Source organism: Manacus candei, unplaced genomic scaffold (assembly GCF_025592945.1).
Source record: "Manacus candei isolate 608988 ecotype Guabito, Panama unplaced genomic scaffold, ASM2559294v1 h1tg000153l, whole genome shotgun sequence".
In the NCBI taxonomy this organism is placed as follows: Eukaryota; Metazoa; Chordata; class Aves; order Passeriformes; family Pipridae; genus Manacus; species Manacus candei.
The window spans coordinates 1323427-1349913 of NW_026138201.1; the positions used below are offsets into that span (position 1 = coordinate 1323427).

The 26487-nt window shown below is 44.0% G+C and overlaps 1 protein-coding gene across 2 annotated transcripts in view; it reads left to right on the plus strand.

The window, feature by feature from the left end:
• PHF21B (PHD finger protein 21B) overlaps positions 1–26114 on the plus strand; it is a 145397-nt gene extending 119283 nt beyond the window's left edge. For both annotated transcript variants that reach the window (XM_051772411.1, XM_051772410.1), the window contains 10 exons: positions 1606–1950; positions 4354–4476; positions 8964–9015; positions 14040–14116; positions 16701–16755; positions 20287–20309; positions 21629–21787; positions 22458–22533; positions 23316–23419; positions 25662–26114. In XM_051772411.1, the coding sequence (XP_051628371.1) occupies positions 1606–1950; positions 4354–4476; positions 8964–9015; positions 14040–14116; positions 16701–16755; positions 20287–20309; positions 21629–21787; positions 22458–22533; positions 23316–23419; positions 25662–25886 (1239 nt within the window). In that variant the 3' untranslated portion in view covers positions 25887–26114. The remainder of the gene's footprint in view (positions 1–1605; positions 1951–4353; positions 4477–8963; positions 9016–14039; positions 14117–16700; positions 16756–20286; positions 20310–21628; positions 21788–22457; positions 22534–23315; positions 23420–25661) is intronic.
• Positions 26115–26487: the final 373 nt, after the last annotated feature.

Genomic DNA, 26487 nt, shown 5'->3' on the forward strand with positions numbered 1-26487 from the left:
GACAAAAGAGCAAAGAACCCTTCAGTGTGCCTTGACTGCGGTTAGTTGGAGCTTCACGTAGTTTCTCATCATTTCACAGCGGGGCTCTGAGGCTTTCCAGCGTCACCCCAGAGCTGTGAGCCCAACAGAGCAGCTCCCTGGCTTTGTTGCTGCACGTAATATTTGCTGTGGGGACAAATGGGTTCAGCTCTCCTTGGTGAGGCAGAGAATGATGTTCTGCCCATCAGTGAATGCCCGTGTGTGCACTGAATTGCTTCCTTAGGCTGGAGACTGAAGTCAGCATCCTTGGAAGGGCTCCCGTAGACTCCAGCGTGGTGACACAGGCAGCTGTTCCCCATGTCTGTCTGTTACAACTTGTCATTTTGTTTCACAGTATGGGAGGTGTGAGAAGTGACAGGACTAAATAAGCACAGAGGGAACGGTCGGTTGTATCTGGCCGTGCTAACGAATGAGCTGGGAGTGAAGTTAACTTCATGTGAAGCAGCTTAAATTATTTATTTTCAATCCTGGAGCTGTACTTAACGTGTTGTTAAGGCAGAGCCATGTTGACAGGGTGACATTAATTACCCCACTGGAAACACACCGCGGTAGCTGAAAACAATTGTTCTCACTGTCACTGATGGCTCTGGGTACAGCCTCAGCCTGTGCAGAGCCGGCCAAAGTGTCCTCCTCCACCCCTGCATCCACCCACAGCTGTAAACTGGCTCTTTACTTACAGCCACAAAAGATGAGGTTTGATGGTTGTGGCTTTCTTGTGCCCCTCTCTCTCTATTTTGTTTGGGTTTTTTTTTTTTTTGTGAGCTGAGTGACTGTGTGATTGATCTCCTCTCCACTAGACATGGCATGTCTTAAACACATGAGGATGGTCATTCACTGATCCAGGGCATATGCTTTACTGTTCCTGTAAATCCCACAACTCCCTTAATGATTCAATCCTACTCCTTAATTCATAGCAGGAGTGTTGTGTCCAGAATAGGAAGTTATTGTGTATGGGTTTTCCATTCTTTGTCCAGGCTTTGGCTTACACATCCCTGCTGAGAACTGGATGTGACTTGACTAGCACTTGTCTGGATGTAAACTAATAAAAGTGAGGAACTGACTTTTTCCCTCCCTTCTTGTTCAGCACTGCGATGAGTTAGGGACTCCAAAATGGCCCAGCTGAGAAGCACTGGAATATATCTACAAGTAAATGAATGGCTGGCTACTTGCAGTTGCTATGTAATGTTTTTCTAGATGCTCCTGGTCCATGGTTAATGCAACCAGAGATCCTGCTGGGAGAATGTGAGTGAGCAGTGTTTGTTCCCTGAGCTGAGCTCGGTTGGTTAAAACTTGGTGGTAATAACACCAAGGTCAAGGGTTCAGTCCCCTGTATGGGCCATTCAGTTAGAAGCTGGACTCGATGATTCCTTGTATCAGAACATTCTGTGATTCTGTATCTACAAGTAAAGGAATGGCTGGCTACTTGCAGTTGCTAGGTAGTTTTTCCAGATGCTCCTGGTCCACGGTTAATGTAATTAGAGGTTTTACTGGGAGAATGCAAGTGTGCAGCGTTTGTTCATGACAGTGCGAGGCTGTGCCTTATAACATCTACCTCTCTGTTTGTAGGTTAGGCCAAAGACCCTGATTCCAGACAGCCTCCCTATCTCCCCGTGCAGAGACCAACCTTCCAAGCAGCCTCCCACCTTCCAGAAGGCGACCGTAGTGAGCATCAAGAACCCCAGCCCCGCCCTCCCGACCGCCAACAACACCGTCAGCCATGTACAGCCGCCCCCCAGCCAGCCCCAGAGCGTCAGCGAGCCCCTGCCCTCCCCTCTGAGCGGCGCAGGGGTGGCCTACGCCATCATCTCCACCTCCCCCAGCAATGCAGCCCCCATCAGCTCCAGCGCCGCCGTCTCCGTGGTCAGCGACAGCATCAAGGTGCAGCCGCTCCTCATCAGCGCCGACAGCAAGGTGGGGCTTGGGCTGCTTTAAAGGGAAACCCAGGGGAAGTGAACCCAACTCAAAGCAGGGATTATAAATCAGAATAACAATTTAATAAAATAATACAATAAGTACGATTATACAGACAAACAGTTGGGTTTAACCCACAAAACCCAAATGTATAACCCAGCACCCTGGGGCATGAACAGAGTGGTGTTCTTTGGGACCCCTGAGTCCAAAGGAAAAGGAGAGGGGAAAACCTGTTGGTGAGAGTGCTGGTGCAGTCTGGGCAAGAGTGGTGATTGCAGTCCGGTTGAGGGTGGTGGTCTCAGTCTGGTTGAGAGCGGTGATCTGCAGTCTTCCTCTGGATCCCACGAGTGGTTAAAAAGGTCCCAAGACTCCAAGATTATATATCCTCAGGTTCAGGCAGGAATGCCCAGTCCCTCTCTCAGGGCAGGGAGTTCCACACTGGGTGTGAGGACAGGAGCACCCTTCTATCTCACAGGCCTCTTAACACCCAGTTTACAGCCTGAGGGGTCAGGGCTGCTCTGGGCAGAGGGTGTAAATGGTCTATTGATACCAGTTTCTGGGCAATGGCATGGAAGGCTCTAGTATACACGGTTCTGGGTTACACCCATCCAGTGATGAGCTGGTCCCAGCTGTTCTAACTAGGACAGGGCTTTACCTCCCCCTGGGCAGCACGTACAGCAACCCTGTGGCAGGGGCAAGCAGGGTGTTCCCCTGGGAGGGCAGAGCCCTGAGCAGAGCAGTGGCAGTGGCTCTTCTTGAGGAAAATAATCAGAAAGCAAAGGGAAAACTCTTCAGGGCACACAGAGATGCTGGGAGACATTTGTCTGTGTACAGGCCTGTTTTTTGGTGGGAACAAAACCCATCATTCTGTAGCCTGACATTAATGGGACCATATGATCTCCCATTTCCTTAAACCAATCCTCACTAATAACATCCCTGAATTCTGTGCAGGCTCAGATTTCCTATGGACTCCCTCTTCAATTATACAGTGATAGGAGTTATATCAGCTGACCCCGGGGGAGTATATAAAATAATCAGGCATTCCCTCCTGCACTTCCAGGGGAACACCAAATGAAATGAGGGCTCAGGGTTTCAAAACTGATCAGCACAGGAATCAGTAGAAGAAAATTCAAGTTATGAATTACTTGTCTCCTCGTTGTACCGCTTTTCAGCTTTGAAATGCAAGAACTTCACCACTCTAACACCAGAAACAGATTCAACAAAGGCTGCCAATGTGCCCAGCAGACATTCACTGTCATTTACTACTGGGATTCCCCTACTTTTGGTCTTGTTGGCAGCACAGGTTCTCATAGAGTGCTAAAAAAGAATACAGGATGTAGGAAGGCTTTTGAGGTAAACAAGAGCAGACATCTTTTCCCCATTTCTTTGCCATAATTTGTTTTTCTTTTACTTAAAAAAGCTGCTGGTTAACAAAACCATCCCTTTTTATGCTCTAGGAACTTCTAAAGTGACCAGACTGAGATGAAGTATCTAACAATTAAATAACATGGATTGAAAGTTAGCAATGAAATAGATGGAAAAGGCCCAACATTCAAATCTAATATTTTTAATATTTGTCAAGAAGGTGAGCTTAGGAAGGTCTTCCACAGTCCTTTGTGAAGATTTGATTATGGGTATAAACTCACATGTGGGCAGAAATTGTCATTCATTCCTTTTAATTTAATACCTCCTGAGGTAACGTGACCTGCACTGTGTAAATCTTCGTGTGCTAATTCAAACATGAGCAGCTGGAGTTGCTAACACACATGTGTGGGAATGAGAGATCTAGAATGTCCTAATTCCTAGAGGTTCTAAACCAGAGCTGGTTTTACTGTAAAACATGTAGTTTGTTTTGTTTATGGAAAACTGGGCATCCAGTGCTCATAACACATAAAGGCAGAGGGATGAACTCTGATCTCAGTTACATGAGGAGTGTCTTCCTCCCCATCCACGGGCACTTACTCTGAATAAAGCTGGTTATGAGACTGAGATCTCATAACTGAGATCAGGTTGGCTCTGAATGTGTAGTGATCCCATCTCTTCTACCTGTACACAGAATAAAATCAAAGGAAAGGCCTTAAAATCCCTGCTAGAGCGTGGCTGCTCAGCCGGCTCCAGAAGTCCTCCAGATAGAAAGTGTCCTCATTTTCAGAGGCACTGATTGAGTGACTCCCTTAATCTGCTGGAGGTTTGTAATGCACCAAAACCCATTAATTTTTAGAAACTTTAGTATGGGTTTAGGAGCCAAACCTAGCTATTCAGTTTTTTTTATACTTTTGGCTTGTGACTTGCATTTCTTTTCTGCAGGGGTATGAAGTAACCCTTCAAAGAAGAACCCAAGGTTTCAGGCAGAAATATCCAGTTTCATATAGTGAATTCTCTTATTTGTACATTGTCTTCTAGGTTATCATTATTCAGCCTCAAGTCCAAACCCAGACAGAAAGTAAAGTGGAGACAAAGAAACCTCCTGAAGAGTCAGCTCAGGGACCCCCTGCTACCAAAAAGAAAAAGGAGGAAAATCCAGAGGTGATTTTTTTCTTTTTCATTTCTAATAAATGAGCTCCAGCATGGTTAAGTTATGTCACAAAATGTAACATAACTTGTGGGTCTCATAACAATCTTGGCACCTTGCAAGGCTGTAGCTGGAGTTCTGGTGAAAGGTGCATACAAGCTTAAGATATTTTCTTTTGTTAGCAAATATACAGCATTGGGTTTACCGGCGGCATATGAGGTGAAATTAACATTTCTTTTGTCTTCTTTGTAATGAATTTTGCAATTTTTAGCTTGTATTTAACAACAATTTCTTGCGTTTGCTGTGTCTTCCCACATGTACGCAGATTCTGGTCTGAAACACATTAAAATCCTTCAAACTGAGTAAGAGAGCAGAAGGAAGGTTATAAGATGAAAGAGATTTAATATACTGCATTTTTAATATTCTTAATATACCATTTTTTTAATTTCAGCTAAAAATATAAACCACAAGTCCTTGTACAAATGGTATCTCTCTTCAGCAGACATTTTGGTTTTTTGTCTGGGTGTACTCACATTAGATTGGGTGTGCTTTTGAGGCAGTTTGAGGAGCTACACAAGCTGAATCTACTGCTATTGTAGAAATGCTCAGCTCATGTGGAATCTTAACCTCACCAGTCTAATAAATGTGTAGCACAAAAGCATCCTTGGAGCTGTAGGCTTAAGAGGATTATTACAGTATAAATTTATAATGTTACTTGAGGCATGTGGGTGGTCATTTGCTTTACCATTTTAAGAGGTTCATATAGTTAAACGGTGTTAAGAATAAATATTTTAGCCCAGAATATCACAGCTTCATGCAGAAGCTCTGCAGAACTACACTTAGGAGACCTCCCAAGTTTAAAATCTGCCTCTCCTGTGAATCTTCACTGCCACTGAATGAGGGGACTGTGGAGTCCTGCTTTTTTTAGGCAGGTATTTCCAAAACCTTATTAATTTGGTAGCACCCTAAGGGCAGAAAGGTCAGTAGATCCTGCTTAAAAGCAGAATGTTAGGAAAAAACATTCATTTTTCGCTGTCTGCAACTTATCTCCATGGAAAGAACATTGGACAAAAGTGTTCCAGAGAGATGCAGGAGGAGATGATGGGACTGGGCCCACTTTTTGGTATGGCATCCATAAATTTAATGAGCTCTTTTAATTGCTAATTAGACTATCTCAACAACCTTTTTCTGCCCATGAATATCGTTCCTACCCTGTATATCCTGGAGGTCTCAGCAAGCTCTTTTTTCTGGGTAGGGTGCTGATGCCCTTAAATATGACAATTCTTTTCTTTTCATAGATTTATTTCATGGCCATAAATAGGTAGGTCTAGAGTTAATTTCTTTTGTTCTTTGAAAGTAAACTTTAGTTGATTATCATGTATTTATGCAATTAGTGCAATTAGAACTAACAGCATAATTAGTGTAAATACATGTAATGACATAAATAGAACATGTAATTACAAAATGAAATGCTTTTGTGAAAATCTTTGTTTTGCTCCATGAAAAGATGTGCTGTGTGTTTCTGAAAGCACTCGTGGCTTTTAAGCAGATGATTAAATTTAAAGCAAAGAGTAACAAAGATGCCATATTTCTAAAAAGAAAACAGGGACTCGAGGCACTTCTCTTCAAGCTTTTATTTATCTTCAAAGCACAAAACTGAGGCAGGAACTCCAAGAGGACCCTACGTAGATGTTAATCGGGACAGAATGGGATTCAACAAATTAAACTGCAAATTTAAAGCAAACCAACCAGAAACATCCAGACTTACCAGTGGCCAGGAATCCCATGTGCAGGTACTGAGTGGACCTGAGTGAACAGAAGGGAGTGAGGATGATCACTGTCTTTTGTTCCTGGCTTGGTCATCCTGCTGGGAGACCACCAAGCTGATCCTGGACAACGTTTGCGTTCTACAAGTTTTTTATCTAAGAGGAAAATTACTGCCATCAATGCTGGTTCTTTCTTCTGCCAGTGTTTCTAATCCCACCTAAGAAGCACAAGAGAGATACGTGGCAGTTGTGAACTAAATGCTAATGTTAGGCCTGGATTAAAAAAATGGAGAAACTGAAGTCTTGGTTTTGCAGCTTCCTGAACAGAGGAGAAACAACAGGCCCTGTGCTACCTGAAAGGAAAGCATTGCAATGGAATTCGAATTTTGAGTTGAATCCAACAAGCTACAGGAGTGTGAAATAGCCAAACCCATAAAAACAAAGATGCTGTTAATATAATATGATTGTTTAAAAGAATACAGCTTCTACTGGGATTTTTTAAGAAGGAACCAATTTTCAAATCCCTATAAATGTTAACCCTTTCTGTGTTCAATCATGACTTAATTATCAAGTCCATTTGTGATGGCTCTTTATATGTAAAGATGCCATTACATTTAACTAGATATATATTCAAATAATTTTAGCACGGAGAGACATTGTTTAGCAAACACTCCAGTACTCAAATAATTTCAGTTGGGGCATCAGAAAACGTGTGTTTCCCCTGCAGTTTGATCTTGGGGTGACACAGGCAATTCCATGCTCCCTTGGGAACACACAGTTGCACGTTAACCATTCCCACTTTGTGGTTCTGCACCTGAATGTTGTGATTTCTCCTGCTCCCAGCTCTGAGATTTATCCTGCCACGCTTACTTTTTGATGGGGGTGAGGTGAAGCTTGTAATTCCCCTCAGTTGACTAATTTTCTTCTCAGATCTGCACGGTGGATCTCGGATCAAATATTCATCTTTCCCTTCAGGTGTGGGGCCCCCACTGTGCCTGGCTGGTGTTTTAGGCATGTCAGGAGGGAACATTATTGAAATCAAGGTCTGACATGCAAATGAACACATGCACTTGTCATTAGCACGGCTGTGGAAGGCAGAGATACAGCATGAATATATATTTCATGCCAGTGATGAGATTCTACAGCACCATTTTTTAATCTACAGGGAGGGTTACACGCCAGGAGGTTGTGGAAAGAAAATATTCCTGTCTTATGAGGGTGTTAGTTCCCCTGTTTGACGAGGATATTTTCACAGATACAAGAGGGGTGTGGATGTCCAGTGCTGACCCTCAGGTTCTGAAGGACACACCCAACAGTTAGATCTTTCCATGTACAAAATGAGGACGTGCCTGCTTTCAGTGTCACTGTGTGACAGTCACAATTGCAAGGGAAATCGTAGTTCCAGTGACTTCCTAGTTGATTTTATCCTGAACTGAAATGAGAAGTTGAATCATCAGGCTTTTCACAAAACAAGAAGGTCAAACTAATCTTGTCTTGGAAGTGTTGAAACGTGTTCTCCTGACACTTCTTTGATTGAAACAGAATGTTTTGACCTGCTGCTGCTTAAACACTGTGTTTTAGTTTGACCTGAACCTACACATTTTATTTGGGGTGAGTATTATAATTTCATCTTCCTGTGGTCTTTGTGCACTTCATCAGAGTTGGACTGTGGGCTTTGCTTGCCTGGATTTCCCAACAGGTTGGGTTTCACAGTCAGATTGTCCCTCCTGTGGAACTGCACCTCACAAAAATGCCGCTTGGGTGACGTGACCCAACGAGATTGTTCAGCACAGCAGAGGGAGGAAGAGACCCCCGAGGCCCCTCCAGTACCACAGATGTGACTGAAAACCAAGGAGTTCAGTTCAGTTTGGCCTTGGAGCAACACAGCAGAATTTTAGCTGGAATAAAAACTCCAGCAAAACTTTTGCTGCGAGGGAAAGCTTCCCAATGAAAAATCCCTGACAGAAAATTTAGAATCTACTCTAGTGCTTGTCCTGTCACTGCATCAGCATGTTTTGAGGATTTTTTTTAGTATGAAGGCGTGTTTTGTGCATACACAGTTTACAAGAGTTGTAAGCAATATTTTAGGTCAGGTTTCTCATGCAAAATGAGTTCACCAGCATCAGTGGGAGATGTTTGTTCACTCCTCTTTAGGGGAAAATATTGGATTAGTGTTCCTTTTCATAATTCATGCACATGGTGTTCTTTTTGTAACTTGGGAAGAGAAATTTCTGATGTGTTTTTATTTTGAGAGGAGGGGACTTTCAATATGCTTCAGATGTCTTGTTTAGTGTTGTAAAGCTCAGTGGAAGTTTAATATACCTTACTTTGCTTCATACAGCTTGCTCATATCCAATAAAAGCAGTGCCATGTCCAGATAGGAATAATAATGCACAATGACCTCTCCACAGAGTGGAGTGACAAGCCAGCTGGCAGTTGAATTGATTTGACTGGCTGGATTTTGGTCCTGGGCTGTATAAAATCAGTAGTCACATAACACTGGCTTCAGAAATCTCTGAATTCCTGAAGTTCATACAGTCCTACAAGTGGGACGTGACTCACCAGGCATATCTGAAGCAAACCTTCAATTAAAGTTCTTCGTATTGCTATGCAATCCAGTAAGATACATTTCTAAAAGACCTTTACTGGGTTTAGTCTGTCAAGACTAGTTTTATTTATTTACTTACCATGATCACTGTAGTGGAAAATCTAACCCCTGTTTATTTTTTCCTTAGAAAATAGCCTTCATGGTAGCGTTAGGACTGGTTACAACGGAACATTTGGAAGGTAAGAGGGCATGTCTTGTCTCACAGTTCCTTTTTGGAGTGAAATCTTTTCTCTTGGCTGCCCTGAATCTCACAGGATGGCTGAGGTTGGAAGGGAGCACTGTAGTCCAACCCCCCTGCTCAAGCATCATCTGCTCTCTCCCATTTGAGATGGGCTTTCAGGTTTTGAGTAGGTCTTGTCATCTTGAGAGTCCCACAGAGTAATGTGTAAAACACTGGTGAAAATCCAGCACTGGTTTCATAAGGATTTAAGCAAATTAGAAAACTCCCTCTCACAAAGAATCCCTTCCCTCCGTTCCCTCCCATTTAGCCAAAAAGTTATGAAACTTCCAGTCTGATCCCGTGTTTGTGTGAGAGCTGCTCGCCCAACTTCCCAGCTCTGAACACGAGTTCAAACAAATCCTGCACAGAAACTAAATGCAGCATCACAGAGCTTTCAGTTTACTTCTCCAGCCTCCCAAAAATACCTTGCAAGGGTTTGCAGATTTGCAGCTTCCTTTGCCTCAGCCTTTGTCAATCTGAAATCACGGATGAGAGGGGAAAGAATCACGGATAAGAGGGGAAAAATCATGGATGAGAGGGGGAAAAAAGAGTTGGTTCAGCAAATTTGCCAGTGGTGTGAGGTGAATCAATGGTTTCTTGGCAGAATGGATTCTTTCTTATAGAGAGAGATGATGCAACTATTTTTAAGGAAAACGCTGCAGCCTGATGTGTTTTAATTCCATGCTCAGCTCAGACAAGTTGCTGGGATTCCACTAGTATAAGGAGAGAAAGGTGGTGTCTGTGTCAGCTGACAGCGATTCTTGGTCACAAAAAATGTTAAATTGATATTTACCACCCATCCCATGGACCACAGCCAGCAAAATGCTTAGGAAGTTCCAGTGTACTCAATCTAAGTCTTATGGGCTTTGCTTTAGGCACCTGCTTAGGGACCTTGCTGACACCTCCCATTTTACACCTTGATTTCTTTGCACTAAGATTCCCTGTTCCTTGGTTTTAAGCCAGGCTGTGAATTAAGGAAGAAATAGCACCTGAATTGCAAGGTCTCCTAATATATACAGCGGGCTTTCTGTGGGTCTTGTTGCCATTTTTCAATGTCTTTCCTCTTTAAATCTGCATTTGAGAGAATCATTTAATGTCCCAGTGACTGAGAATTTGAAAGCAGTTTAAAGAAACTTTAAGCCATCGGCATTTTTAATCCCTTAATGGTAATGGATTGAAATGGAAATCAAAAAGCTGCAGCAATTTTGGGAGAAGATTTATAATCCAAAAAGTGCAAATGACGACTGGTTTCTTGTTTCCTTTGTCTAAGGAAAATAGGACAACATTTGAAATTATGCTGAAGTGCAAATTATGCTTACAACAGAGAGGACTTCATTTTGAATAATTCTTTACCCTTTGATTTTATTGGAACTAATAAATTGTTTGTGTGAATTTAATGCTTATTTTCAAAATGCCAAGTACTGCTCTGCTCTGTTTGTTCAACACTAAGTGTGGACATGCACATTTTGAACCAAACTGCTGCAACGCTGATCCCGCGGAATCGATTCCTGCAGACAAATTCACTTTTTATATTCCTACTAGCATTAAATAAATGACTCCAACAAAGAGCTATTTGCTATGGAAAGGGTATTTCTTCATGAGAATTGGTGATTATGACTGTCAGAGATGCCCTTATAGCTTTCACATGCTAAAGGTTATTATTTTAGTGCTATGTCATGTTTACGGTTATCAGCCGTTGCTATTTATCAGGAAGAAGAGGTCATTACACAGTTCAGCTTATTTTAATGCTCCTAATGCATTTCTCAATTTCACATTTTTGGAATTAAACTCTATCAAGATTGGGTCATTAAAAGCTTATTCACTCAGTATCATTAACTCACAGTGCTACTGCTTTTCTTCCTCTTATTCATTAATGTCGTGGAGAAGGGCTTGTGTATGGATTTCTCCGTCTGCCTAACAGCCAGAGGAGCATTCCCTGACTGGAGAAAGAGCTCTGTTCTGCAGAGCCTGAGTGTGAGGCATCTTTTGAGGCCTTTCCCAGTAAATGAACACAGCAGCTTCCACTGACTGACAGTCTGTAAGGGGCAGCTTTCCCTGAAGATAAATTGCCATCATTTCAGTGATAAAGCTATCTGCAGATTTATTCATCTTTGTCAAATGTATTACAGTTTAATATTTTTTTCTGCTTGCGTTCTGTTTTTTAAATTAATAAACTAAAGAATGAGGTATCTGAATTCTGTGATGCAGTGGAGGGTTGTAATATACTGAATCTCTTTCTCTAGGCTATTGGAACACCTTTTAGCATTACCATTGTGCTAAAAAGAAAAAGGTAGAAAGCAAAACTTTAAAAGAAGGCACCTTTAGTTCAGGTTGTTCTAAAAATGCACATCTTGATTTACCATAGCAAAATAAAAAAACTGAAATATTTCCATCTAGGTTACTGAAATGTTTATGATTTAATTAGATAAAACAAATTTAATTCAACTTTCTTACATCCTGTTTGGAAGGTACACAACAGTTTTTAGCAGAAGTGGCAAGTAACAAAAGATACCACACCGCTGTATGCTTTTGTTCTGTCTAGGTGTGCTTGTTGACAGACCCACTCTTAGATGTATGTAAATACATGGATATTTTTGTTCAGTTTCCATAAATAAAGTGCTGACACCGTGCTCTCCCTTCCTGATGGCTGCACAGGGTGATACACCTCGAGCTGTTTCAGTTCCTTCCTCTCTCTCTTTCTCTCTCTTCCCATCTATTCCCACTGCTGTTCCTTTCCCCCAGCCAGCTTTTCTCTCTGTGCCGTGGCAGTGCCTCTCCCAAAGCTGCACTCCAGGTCTCTGCCACGTGTGTGATTCCAGCAGGTGTTTCTGTTGCCTTGGTGAGAGCAGGTACCAGAGAGACTCTGTCTTTGACATGGGGTTGAGAAGGGCAGAGATCTACAGGCCCCCCCAAGTCCTTTCGGGGGGCTCTTGGCCCAGCTGTGTGCACAGAGAGCTGGCTCCAATTCTTTGTTTCTTTTTCTGGGCCGGTGAAAAGTCACAATGCTGTATCCCTGTGACCATTTCTGGAAGACAAGGCCTGGGCTGCCCCATCTCCAGGTGTTTCCCTGCACCACCACAGGGGTGCTGAGGTGCTGCGAGCCCTGGGTTCACTCAGTGGGTACCTGGGGCTGCTGAGCTGCAGGAACCGCAGCTCCAGCTCACACTGCTGAGCCCAAAGAGCCAGCAGAGGGCTGTTCCCTCTGCTTTTCCCAGCACCAAGGCACGTGGTTCCTCTGCTGTGACCTCTCTGTTCCCTTACAAGAACGCTGACATCAAGAACAACTATCTCTCTTCTGGTGGCTCTGATGGGCTGCTGGATGTGTGTCTGACACTCACCCTGCTGCCACTGAGGCCTGATTCCCTTCAGAGGCTGTCAGAGAGGCTGGAAGCTTCAGGATGGAGATTTCAGCATAGACAGATGAGCATTTCATAGGAAAGACTTTTGCAGCGGGACAGAACTGTTACCCAGACCAGGTCCTCACACACAGTGACCAAGTGTCCAAGACGTGAGTGACAGCACTGACACCCTTCACTGTAGCAATGCTGAAAGTGGTACATGGGAATGGCCAGCATTTGGAAAGGGTGCCTGGAAACCAGACCTAGGTGTTGGGAATCCAATTCCCATGGATCATAACCACCCTGAAAGCTGGGCTGTGCCTTGCTGTTGGATTACAGATCGTGCTCCGTATCCCGAAGGCCATTATCTGGTGCTGAGGATGTTCTGAGATGGACCCATTTAGCTCAGACACTGAGGAAAGATGCCAGACCTTCTGCATAACCAGATGGTGTCCTAAGTTCCTGTTGGGTGTGTTCCTCTGGGCTGAAGGACTGGCTGCTGCCAGTTCCTCTCCTTCTGAGATTTGCTTAGGGCAAGACAGAACAGAGGTATCACCATTGAGGGGGTGTTTAGACCAACAGGATCCCTCTGGCACCTCAACACGGAGTCTAAACATGTAATATTCACACAGGAAACATTTTGGAATAGAGCACACACTTCAAGTCTTGGGATGGATGCTGGGGAGCTCTCCTTGCTAAAGTATGTCTGCTCTTCATTGTCAAAATAACGGGCTATAAAAGACGTGCTTGTAATAAATCTCACCAGTCTGAACTGATGTCAAGAGCTGGAGAGAGAAATTCCACGTGATGTAAATGGAATCCCAGCTCAGATAAAAATAGCACTAAACCTGCAGGTTTCTGTGGTTGAGTAATCTGCTCCCTCTTTCTGTGTGTGTTTACAGAGGGATGCACGTGGCTGATGGTTGCTAAACGCTGTCCTCAGCACGTGCTGCCCTGGAGAGGTGTTACCATTTTCTAGAAGGGAGTACCCCTGTGTGTCACCCTTCTCTGACCAGGGCTGCAGCCCAAAGAGCCCATCGTTGTGCTGCTGTTTGCAGTGGCACAGATACGTGCACAGCCCATAACAATTTACATGCTCAGGGTTATAAATTTGTGTGGTTTGGGGTGGACAAATCGTCACGCTCTAGTTAGAACTGAATCTAGCCATGCCATTCCAGCCATGCTTCCTCCAACCTCCACAGAGGAAAAGCAATGTAAATTGAATTAAAAAAGGATCTCTCTGCTTTCATATGATGGGAATTACAAGGCTTAATTGCTTTAAATGCTTCCTTTCTGTTAGTAGCAGACATCCGGAGTACTTTGACAGCTCTCTGATGATGCTTGCTGAATACGTGTCTGAAGGGATCATAATAACAATCTTGTAGGGCAGCAGAAGTCCACCTTGAAGGAAGGAAAAAATAAAAAATGCCTGTGTTCTGAATCTCACAAGGAAAACCTTATTAATGTCAAACCTTGAACTGCAGCAAATATCAGTGCTGATGCAACCCAATTATGCTTTAGAAACCGAAACTGAACACAAAGCCCAGGGGGTTGAGGGTAAGAGCATCTCGCTTAACAAGTTAGATCTGCATTTTCCCCTGATGAATGAGAAATCCACAATTCCTGTTTCTTTCCATGGTTACAGAAATCCAGAGCAAGCGTCAGGAAAGAAAGAGAAGAAGCACAGCCAATCCAGCCTACAGTGGACTCTTGGAAACAGAGGTACTTTATCATTCACTTTTTTTGCCACAGTTCTGTTTCATGTCAGTAAAAGGTCTAAGTGCTTCTTATTGCAAAAATATATATGAATGCAGAACCACACAGTCACTTGTAAAGACTTACTGATGTGGAAAAGAAAGAAAAGATCTCAGTAGCTAAGCAACAGGTTTTCACCCCAACAACATCACTTGCTTCAAACTAGAATTCATCTTAGTTTTAATAAAGGCCAAAAGGACTAAATGAATGTGGGACCTGATTACTCTTTCACCCACGCAGGCAGTCTCTTTAGGTCAGAACTGAAGAACAGAAGCTCTGCATTGTGTTCAAACTTGCATTGCTATTTCTCTTTTCCTATGTGCCAAATAATAAATGAAGAACTTCACTTTTTTTATTAGTGGCATTCATAAAAGGGATGTGTTGGTTTAAGAATCAGTGTGCTCTGCAGGGGGTTTAGAAGCCTGCATAATAAATATAATAATGCATAATTAAAAATAAAAATGCTCTGGATAATATCTGTTGTCTGTTACACTTATAGTAACATCAGAATTTGGTCCTGCATAATATTGGATTGCAAACCTGGTGTAAAAGCAGCATATAAATAGGCTTAACTTTTTCTGAAAATTTTCTTTGTTTCTGAACTGACTTATATACATTTATTCAGCTAATTAAAATTTCACTCTTAAAATTTCAGCACAGTTTGGGGTTGCTGTTTGAACTTCCTGCTGAAATGAAATTCAGTTGCAGCCATTTAAGCAGAATTTCTCTGTGTTCTGAGTTCTCAAAGCCTAAAGAAAGTGATTTTCCTTTGTTTAGGTACAAGCCATGCAGTGTTTTTGGTTTGCCAGCAGTTCAGATTTCTGCCTTTGTTGGCAGACAGCAGACAGATGAGGCCAAGAAGAAACCCACCTCTGTAGTCGAGTTGCTTAGTCACCTTTTTTTGAAAGTATTGGAGGTTTTTATACTCCAGAACAGCACTTGAATTCTTCAGAACTCAACTCTTCTCTTCAGTGCCAATACTGATGTCCACACACCCAGTATTTAACACAGGAGGAACTCAGCCTTGCTAGCATTAAATTTGAAGTGCCTTAGACCTTTTTGTCCTGATAAAATTTTGAAAATACTTGCAGCAGAGTTTTGTGGCAAATGGGTGTTTGTGAGAAACTCAGTTATCTTGGGGCAGAGGTGGAAGAGAAGATGGAGCAGGTCTGCTGCACCTCTGGTTCATCCTTCTCATGGTATCTGCTCTCAAAAGCATGTCCTGAAGTGAAGGATGGGGTGGAGGAAGGAATGTCTGTGGAGGAGTCCTGTGGCTGATCAGCTGTGTCCTCATTAGGAGCTGTCATTAAGGACTGACCATGGGGAATGCCATCTCAGTACAATGGAGGCAGATGGTTTTTCTCTGATCAATTAGCTGCTCAGATTGATTTGCTAATCAGTGAGTTGAGGTATTTGTGGCATTCCAGGCATTTTGGCGCAGTTTAATTTAGTCTTCTGAATGATCTTTAATTCATGATTGTTTAAATTGGAATTGCATATAAATTAGACTTTTTATTTGCCAACGCCCCTCAGAACGGCAGGAGCTCAGCATCTGCAGTGGTGCTGATTTCCTTGCTTGCAAAAATGGGATCATGCTCTTATGCCTTCACTTGAATGTTGTGTTTCTTCTTTTCAAAGTTTTGTTCCTAAAAAAAAAATGAGATACCATTCTATTTCCCTACCCTCAGTAGCCTTTTTTTATTTTTCCATAGAAAGGGTAAAGTTTCAGGCTTGTTAATTTTTTTTTGAGAAAGAAACATCTATTCAAAATTCATTTAACAGACTGGCAGGCACTCATTTAGAAGAGAACCGTTTACTCACTCCAGAATAAACCATTTGTTAGCAAAACCCCTCTAATTTTCCTCCAAGCAGAATCTAACAATGTCTAATGGAGGGAAGTGGTGCTGTTCCCAGTCCTGCTGTACAAGTATTGGATGGCTCAGAGAGACACTCAGGGCTTGCACAGACTGTTGATGAAGGCTGCTTTGCTCTAGAGCAGCATCTGATGGGTTAAACATCTCACCAGGTTTGCAGTGGCCTGTGTTTGTAACTTTGGTGACCTGAGCAGGTTGAAATCACTGTCAGCTCCTCCAGGTCGTGCATGTTCACTCCTGAAAGGGAAATGTTTTACTTACAAGCATTGCTTGCAAACTCAGTGTGTTCCCCTGAACTGCAGGCAGGTGTCACAAAGGTAAAGGTGGTTTGCCTGCAGGTGGGAGGTCCATCACCATTTCTGTGCATTCAAATAAAGATGTCATGTCACAACAACAGTTTATTACGCCGTTTCCCCCCTCATGGATATCCTGAAACCCCCTCAATAACATTTGCAATTCGAATTTCTCATTTAATGCACATCCAACTGCTCCGTGAAGAACTTGCTGGGAAGGTGAATCGTGTAGCTGTTTGTTTGACTGTCCCCTTGGCCAATCCAAGCAGCTTTTGGAGAGCTGGTTGGGTGTGAGGGAAGCCTGTGGAGATGGTTAATGTGAAATGTGAGGGGCAAGGAGAGCCCTTTGCAGTGACACTGTGGTTGGTTTCTCTCCCCCTGCAGCGGAAACGCCTCGCGTCGAATTATTTGAATAACCCCTTGTTCCTCTCGACAAGAGGTAAGCACATTTTAAATGGATATACTGCTATTCTAATGACATGTTAAATATTTATTAGTAGGGTTTCATCTGACTTACTGCCAGGATACCAGAGGGCATTACTTTGTGTAAGGTCCCTGCACTTTTTAGTGTGGACGGAAAATAGATGGTTTTCCTGCAGAAACAATTGAAGGATAAGGCTGAAGGTCACAGTCGTGTAGAAATGGATCCAAAGTCTGTGCAATCAGAGGAAAATCTGATCTCTGGTGGTGTAAGCACCACGTGGTGAGAGAACTGATTGAAGAAGGCAGTGTTGCCAACGCCAAGTCCTTAAAAATATATCTTGAAAAATTGGGGTGTAAAAAATAATTACTATTTTTGGCTTTTCATTTGCCTCTTTTCACCAGCTTTAAGGAACTCCTGTCCACCCTCAAGGGCTAGAAATTTCCCATATCTTTTGCTTTAAAAACAGTGACAGAAGCCCCCATGGTTTTTCTGATTCCAAGAGCTGGAGCTGGTAAATCCAGATTTGATGACCTTGAAGATTCCTTCCAATCTTGCATTTATAAGAACTTCAGACTCTGAAAATGTCACTGTAGAAGCCTCGAGAATTAACAACTCAGGGGAGCCATTTGGGGATGCTGCTGATGAGCTGGTGGGAAGAAGCCCATCCCAGGAAAAATGTGCAGCACAGAGGAGGCAAAGAGTTGGGAGATGAAACACAGAGAACATTGGGCACAGTTTAACTCTTCAGGCAAGGCCATGTAGTATTTTAAGGAAACAAAAAGAAGCCTGAGTTGAGGAGAGGAGAGTTTCAGCAGAGGAGAGGAAGCCAGTAAAGAAATGTGATTCTGCCCTTGCCCTTGATTTGCCTTTATAACTCACTCTACCGTGGTGCATTGGAGGGAAGGGAAGGCAGATGTTTTTCTAAGTGAAATATTATTTCAGTATTAGGAGCATTTACAGGGGTAATTACAATTAAGACATGAAGTTTTGGCAGTTTTTCAGTGTTTTGCTTGACATCCCTGTCAGGTGTCACGTTTTGTGCTTGAGGTTCACCTCTGTGGCCCTGCCTTGAATTCCTGCACCGCAGGAGCCCTGGCTGAAATGCAGCAGTGCTTCTCCCTCCCTTCAAAACTTCCCCTGCCAGATGCAGGCACTTGCCCTACTTACCATATGCCTCTAATGTGTGGGGTCTCAGAGGACAGGAGAGGTTGTTGCACAGTAAACAGCTCTGATGACATCCCTCTTAGCAGGAGCCCAGGCTCGTGTGAGCCCCACTGGAAAGAACATTATTCCTGGCTTAGTTTTATCTTCAAAATTAAAATTGTAATTTATTATTTGTCTTATCATAGCACTTGTTTTACCCATGTAAACACATGTGAAAAGCCAGGAGAGGATGGTAATGTTGGCAAGCCGTGCTGGAGCCCCTGGGTGGGTTTTATTTAGGTTGGGGTTTGAAATCTCTGACCTTCTTTCCAACATATGATTCCCATTTTATTTGCAAGGAAGTAGACAAGTGTCAGAGCTCCAGTGATGCAGCTGTCTCAGAGCTGCCTGGAAATCAGCACTCTCTCTCCTTAATTGTTAATTCCTCTTTGTAGTCCTGTATCTTTGGTTTTTTCCAGGATGCAGAATCTCTGCTGGGATTCTGCATATTCTGAGAGTTTTAAGCTGCACTTCTTTATAGCAGAATTCCCCATGTCTGCAGGGTGTTTTCAGCCATATGCACCCCTCTGGATGCTGTGCAAGCTCTGAACTGCAGGCAGATGCTGTCCCAGACAGTTCTCCACCTTCAGTGCAGAGATGGCTGCCCCTTCTCTTATAAACTGCTTCTTCTTTAAAAATATTGCCTTCTGTTTAATTTTTCATCAACTCGAAGGCAGAAGTGGATGTATTTTAAAAAGTTTAAAACTTTGTAGCAAAAGTGAGCTGGAAAGACAGATAAACAAACCAGGAAAAAATCCCCATGACGTCCAGGAAACAACTGTCATTTCTGGAAATGCAGAAGGAGGAACAATTCTTGTAAATTTTGATCAAAACGTCAATTAATCAGGATTCATTTGTCTGAAAACGTCTTACCTGAAATGAGGTCGTGTCCCCTGACATGTATCATTTGTAGAAAAGACTCTTCAATTATCAAACCTCTGTTTATCTGAATAACATTTATATCCCCCGAGTAATCGTGGTGTCATATCGTGGTGGCCCTCTGTGTGTGTATTTGGGGATATGAAGTGACATCTACAGATTTTATTGGTCTCTGATTGTTTATGGAACTCTTTGCCAAAGTATTCTACAATTCTTGGGGAAAGCAGAGAAATTTATGGAAGAAAAAAAAAGTCTATCAAAGGCTGTTAAAGATAAACATGAAGATGACTCCCAGGTATGAGGGATCACACTGGGGCAGCTGTATTCCCATTGGGATCAGAGAGGGAGCTGAAGAAGGACAGAAGGAGGGAAATATCAGTTTGGTTTCTTCTCTTTAGTCCAAAGAAAGGCCTCTCCATCAGGTGTTTGTCACTGGGACACTGTGCAGTGTGCACCAGCCTCGTGCAAGGACCCGAGGGAATGGCTGGAGCTGTGTCAGGGCAGGCTCAGGTTGGATCTCAGGGAAAGGTTCTCCCCCCAGAGGGTGGTTGGCACTGCCCAGGCTCCCCAGGGCAGTGGGCACAGCCCCAAGGCTGCCAGAGCTCCAGGAGGGTTTGGACAACGCTCTGAGGGACAGGGTGGGATTGTTGGGGTGTCCTGGGCAGGGGTTGGAGTTGGGCTGGATGATCCTTCCAGCTCAGGATATTCTATGAATCCATGATTCTGTGAAATTAGTGGCAAAAATCACAACCTGCTGGGTGGTTTCCACAGAGCTGTTCACGCCTTCCAGCTTTTTTTATTTTTGGACTGAAGTGTGATGAATCCCACCAATATTTTTTTTATGAAAGGCTTGGCCTGGTTTTAGTGGGCTCTGATGGTTGGTGCTCTTATCAGGCTGTGAGTGCAATCACTACAGACTCGGTTCATCAAAAGGTCACTGGCCTTTTGGGGGGGAGTATTTTGATGAGGAAGAGCTGATGATGCCATCAGGCTCACCCCCCAGTTTTGGACCATTTTGGCCATGAATCAGCTGAACATTTAAACATGTGTTTAATGGTAAGTGAGAGGCACCCATTTCATACTCCTGTTAAGTGCCTTGCTGGTTCAGGGCCACACTGCTCATGCCCCAGCAGGCTCAGGTCCCTAAGGAACACTTTTTGACTGCTGTGGAGAAGAGCTCTGGGTGAAAATGTCTGAAAATTTGAAATAGCACGTGCTCATCAGGCTGTGACCCTTTAGCACCAGAACCTCTGGGCGTGGGATTCCTGCAATGCACAGTTTTAAATCTCAGATGCTAATTCCACTGCTTGCTGCTGCGTTCTTTCCTGCCCATGTGAGTTTTGGCAATGTCCTGGTTTCCTGTGTCACAGCCCGACTAAAATTGCTCCCCTAGCTGAGAACCAGCAGTCACTCCAGCAATGTATTTGCCACTAATCTGTTCTCTGCCCTTCTTTTGTATGCTAGCAAATGAGGATCCATTCTGGAAGGTATGTGCAGTCAAGTTTGTGTATTAGCAGTGTCTTCTCCATCACTGTGTAATTCAGTGCTTGCTTCTGATTATTGTAGGTGCCACCAAGGTACCAAATTTCGGCATCCTTGTGTCCCACTTAACTAAATCTTTGATCCCCTAAGCTAGAATTTCAGAGGTGAACTCTTTCATATGCAAGGCTTGAGTTTAATCCTTTTGTAGAAGCCACTGATTGAGAAATTGCTAGCCCAGATTTGTGGGTTTAATGAAAACTTTAAGAAAAATGAGTAACCGTTCTAGTTTCTAGAGATTAAATCTCTTTACCTGGAGGTTAAAATTAAGATTTTCGGAGTTTTTAAAGAGTAGTGTTTCGGAGAGTGATTTTTTTTTTTTTATAGGACTGAGTTAGAATTTAAGATGTAAGCCTGACTAAAACCATCATGAAACATAATTAATATTCCTAAAAATGAAAATATGCTTTTGGAATTAACAAACATATAAAATTATTATTCTCCTTCCTGGAAAACCAGTAGGAAATTTAGGGTTTTTCACAATGCCTGAAAAGACATGAGAGTTTCAAAATCAGTATCTCCTTTATTAAAATGCACTTAATTATACAAAGAGTAATTAACGTTGCCACCAGATTAGCATAGCAATTTACTACATGACACGGTAACTTTGTTGATGAGTCTTAGTTCGTTTTATGTATTGCTTCAGACAAAGCACTAATCAGTCTTGTTGGAGAAAGGTTGTCAGAGCAAGTCTGAACAGAGAACAATTAGTGCCAGGGAGAAGAGAGGAGGCTCCAGAAGAGTTCCCAAGGAGGGTACAGAGCCCAAGGCTGTGCTCTCCCCAGCTGCACCTTGGGGCAGTGGGCATGACACATGGAACTGGGCCTTCTCCCCAAGAAAAGAACCCTTTTCTTGCTTGTTCCCTTCCGCTTTGGAGTCGAAGGACAAGTGATCCCCAGGTTAACTTTGTCCCGTGCTTCAGAAGAGAGACACAGAGATACACGTGTGGGAGTGACACACTGGCAAAAAAGAAGTGCAATAATTCCCATGTCACGAGCTGGTTACATTAGTCAGCTCCCCTCCTGTGTTTGATTAGTTGGGTTTTATGTTTCTCTTTCAATTTATGGAACTTGTTTCTGGCTCTTTGGTTTGTTTGTTTGTGTTTGTTGTTGTCATACATTATTTCTCTCTCCTGCAGAGGTCAGGGTCCCTTTGACGATTAGTTTCTGTGTTTGCAGCCTGTCTGCTGCAGTAGAGGCTTGGGGTGCTGTACAGAGAGAAATTCTCAAGGGCTGAGCTCACCCAAACCACCCTTCTTCTCTTGCAGAGTGAGATCCACCACGATGAGCACTGCACTGCTTGCAAGCGTGGAGTTAACTTGCAGCCCTGTGGCACATGTCCCAGAGCATATCACCTCAACTGCTTGGACCCACCCCTCAAAACTGCCCCCAAGGGGGTCTGGGTCTGCCCAAAGTGCCAACAGAAGGTGAGATACATGGAGTGTGGCGTGCCAAGGAGGGAAAACGGGACAAACCTCCAATTTGTCAACCACTAAACTGATCTAACCCATGGTCCCAGCTTAGGGGACTGCATTAGCTGCAGAAGTACTGAGAGGCTTTTAGTATAGCTTGAAGTATTTATTTCTGGTATTTTCATCATCCTAGACTTAGTTTGCCTGTAATCACATCTGCTAAGAATTGTCCTTTTAAAATGTCCCTTCGATTCCTTTGGCTTTACAATTTTTTGTAAACACCACCAGCATTGCCTGACAAGGACTGTAAACCTTGGAGAGGAGGGAGGCATTGTCAGGAGTTCACCAGTGGGTCTGAAAGCTGTGAGGAGAACACTTCCTTTCCTTTAAATCATGTTACTTACACACAGCTGTCGATCACAGTCATGGCAGAAGTGCTGGTCTGTCTAGTTGCTGTGAATAATGCTGATTGCACGAGCAAGAAAACAATTACTGAAACACCCAAGTGTCACTAAAGTGTAGATTCTGTGCCTCAGAGTTCTTTATGTTCAGCTTTGAGATCACTGTCATGTTCTGAGACAAGGACCCAAGATCTGGTCCTGCAGAGCTGCAAGGCTGGAGGAAGAGAAATGTTAACGTGTGTCTTTGTGGAGTCCTAAATTTTTACTGTTTCCTGGGCTTATAGGTGTTAAAGAAAGATGACAACGTGCCATGGACTGGAACTCTGGCTATTGTTCACTCCTATGTTACTCATAAAACAGGTAGGGATTAATGCAGATGCTGACAAGGGATTCCCTGCCATTTGAGTCCCTCTCAGCAGTAGTATTAAAGTAGTGCTGCAACGCTGCCAGGTCTGATGGTGGCAGTGAGCAAAGGGCCATAAGGGGCTGGGAACAGAAAGCCACTTTCTCTCCCTTTCCCCTTGATCTGCTCCTTGCCATCTTCCCTCTGAAAGGAAGCTGAGATGGAACTGTCAGGACCTTCACTCTCTGGGGGAGACTGTCATCAAAGTGGTGCCTTCCTGAGAACAGGGCTGAAAATGGGATTTCGAGGCAGAATCATAGTGTGGGAGGCAGAGAGGCACAGTCAGGCTAAGCAGAGCCATGTAATTGGGTATGTAGCACAGTGTCTCAGGCACTACAGCAACACCAGCTTCCAATTGTTTCAGTACTGTTGGGTATGGCAGTCATTAGTCTCATTGCTGTGTGACACCTGTGCATTGATCATTACTCTTTCAGTTCCCTGTTGCTCTCTTACAATGGGCTGTTTGGGGCATAAGATCATATCCTAAGGAGCTTTGGCACTGTTTCAGTTGTGCTTTCCAGCAGGGTCACAAAGCACTGCCATTACAGGTGGCTGACCTGTTCTTAAACACCATCCGCCTCTTTCTGGGAGACACGTGGTCTAAGGATGAATTTTAACTAATCTCAAAGATGGACTGGAGCTTTTGGGTTGTCCTGTGCACTAGCCATGGGCACAGCTGCACAGCCCTGCTGTCTGTCCTTTCCTTACCCTCTGCATCCTTAATCTCATTGTTCCACAGTCAAAGAAGAAGAGAAGAGAAAGTTATTAAAGAGAAGCAGTGAGCTGAAGAGTGAGCACAGGCAGTTAGAAGAAAAAGATCGACTTCTCAACAATGCAGTGAAGGTAGGACACCTGACTGGGGACACAGAGTCTCCTGCTGAGATGTTTATAAGCATTTGTGCCTGAAAAACTGGTGGTTTGTGGCTAGAAAATGATTTTTGCTCCCAAGCTGCAGAGTTTCAAGTGTGACTGTGTTTCTCTCAGAGGAAATACATGTGGATTTCCTTTAGGCACAAAAACCAACTGCTCTGGCAGGCTGAGGAGGAGAAATCACTTGAGTTCCTGTGGCAAATACACACTCAAACCCCCCCTCAGATAGCAGGGGCTGCCTTCCTTGTAATGCCATAGATAGCTCTGTGACTTCTAGGCACTTCCATTCTCCAGGGGAAAAGTTTAGCCACAAGCATCTCCTCCGGGGGTAGCTGCTTGTCCATTAGCTCAAAACTCTTGAGGTGAAGTAGAAATAACCATCTTTATTTGCCTCAGGAGCTGAATGTTGTAGCACCTCTCCATGACTGGAAATGGGTTCAATAATTTTCATCATTCAAACTAATTTCAAAGCTAAATGTTGGTTTGAGGTGTCTCTCACAAATATTGTGCTATGAGGACCACTCTCTAGCTAAAAGGGCTGAATTCAAAGCCATAATTCCTATCCTTCATGGCTGAAGGAACTGATTTGGGGCTACCTGACTCTTAGTTGGCATGGCAGTCTCAATAAATATTTGACACTTCCTTACCCTGGAAAAATCAAAGTGGCAGCTGCAGGAGTAACAGGTCAGTGCTTGTTTTACCAGTGCAGTTATCCAGAGGGGGCATGTTAAAATATTTATCACATTTAAAACAGAGTGGAAGGAAAAGCAATAACTTATTAAAAGACATCGCAGTGGGGAATATTCCCTGTAAGTGTGTTCAGGCACCATGAGCACTAATGGAAACACATGTGTATGAAGTAGGTAGAAGAGGTCAGTGGGATGAGGAGTTTGGAAAAAGAAAAGCAGTCAGTTCTCAGGTGTGTGTCTAAATCAGTAAGACTTCTACCTAAGCAGAATGGGGTTCTTTCAGTGGGCAGCACTATTTTATTTAAATGGTAATATCAGCCAATGATTAAATTTACTGGAAAGGTATCCACTTGAAAGGGAAAAGCACTTAAAGGTGTTTCAGCACAGAGCAATTTCATTCTGACATTTTAACAGAGATTTACGTTAAAAAAGAACCCTCTCATGGACACCACAGGTGCAATGGTGTTATTTGGTAAAATCAGACCATGCTTTAGCCTTCACCTGAGATTTCATCTCTCTAAACCAACTCGGAGCAGCTCCACACAGCTGCTTTCCAAACAAGTTGACTCTCAAGTGAGCATTTCCCAGTTCCCCAGGACTGGAGAATCCCTGCCCTGGGCAGTCTGGACCACGGCCAGACAGGAGCAGTCTGCAGACAAGTAACCAGTTTTGCCAGACCCCTGGGCCCACTGGGAGAGAGAAAACAGGAGGTTTCAGATAGCAGAGGCCACTGGACCATTCCATGCAGCAGACAGGCTCAGGGTTTGGGTCTCTCACCTGGTCCCTCACAGAAGAATGTGATGTTGGCTGCAGCAGTCTGTGGTTGGGGAGGGAAAGGGGAATTGCTGATTCTCCTTATCTCTTCTTGGAGAAGCAAAGATGCCTTTGTTTGGCCCCTGCTCTCGTGCCAATTTGCACGGAAGTTTGTATGAAACATTCCAGGTGGTCACAGGGTGCAGTTTGGCCACCCCACAGGACAAGGGCTTTCTGGGTGTAACAGCTGTATCTCACAGCAAAGTTTTCTGTCACAAAAACATTGACATGTAGTGAGAGAAATATTAACATTTAGTGAGATCAGTGCATCTTCACAATACTCACTCCCTGGAGCGTGTGGCACGTACAAAATGCATCGTGGTGAGTTTGACCCCTCAGTGCCTTTTGGTGAGGTTGAGAGACCCCACTGGTGCCTTTGGTACTTTCCAGTGGCACAGCTATTGCACTCCCATAGCAACCACCCCTGTGCAGTGAGTGCAGAAGGTGCTTGTGCCAGGCTGGCCACGGGATGAGCTTGGAAATGTCCTCTAAATGCATTTGGACTGGGGAGAATACTGTTCCCTCAGACAGCTGCTGCAGTGTGTGCAGCACTGGTGATTACTCCATTTGTTAAGCTGGGGGTTTGCTATCCCCAAAGGAGAATATACTTCATTTGAGCAGGACGTGCACTCGAGGCACAAAAGGATGTTTGGTGGAGATGTTTGACACCAGTTTGAATGTGCTCTCAGCCTTTCCTTCTCTTCATTTGACAGAAATGCTTAGAGCTAAAAACCAGCCTGTTGGCCCAGCAGAAAGGGACTCAGTCATCACTGGAACGTCTCAAAACCCTCATTAGACTGATACAAAGCGAGCAGATGATTCAGGTTACCATGACGACCACCACCACCTCCTCCCTGCTGTCGGTGCCCTGGATGAAGCCCTCCCCTGGCCCCGCTGCCATGCACAAAGCCCTGCAGCCCTCGCAGGGCAGCAACTGAGGCGCGGCCCGGGCAGCGGGGACTTTCTGCAGGAGCGGAGCAGAGCCGAGCTCCCGCCGGGCCGCGGGAGGGGAGGGCGAGCCTTGCAGCCCAGCCAGCCCCGTGTGCCGGGGGCTGCGGCGGCGGGTTCCCCACGGAGCGGGTCTGCTGCGGGCTTTGTGTCTGCCAGCACCTTCCGTGCTTGCGAGATTTTGTTTTGTTCTGTTGGCCTTAAACTGTCTTTACGCCCGAGGAGAGGGATGGTGGGGGGCAGGCAGTGATGGTGGGGGGCAGGCAGGCTCTCCGTCCTGCTTTGAGGGGGGACTTGTCGATGCACAGAGTTAGTGAGGTAGTGGGGAAGTAGTGGGGCTGAAAGCTGTGGTGGGAGGGGAATTGGGATCCCCGAGGTAACCGGGAACTGAACTACTTAGGACTTGACACGGATTGTTTTCAGAGGAACAAAGTTGGCCCCGTGGGTTCGGGGCCGCCGTGGACACTCACAGAGCCTTCGAAACAAAAAGATCCTTTTTTTCAGTATTATTAGAGTTGAGAATTGCAGATATTTAAATAAAGAAACTGTATGAAGTTAGCGTTTCTAGTAAAATATTGAAGTATTTTCATG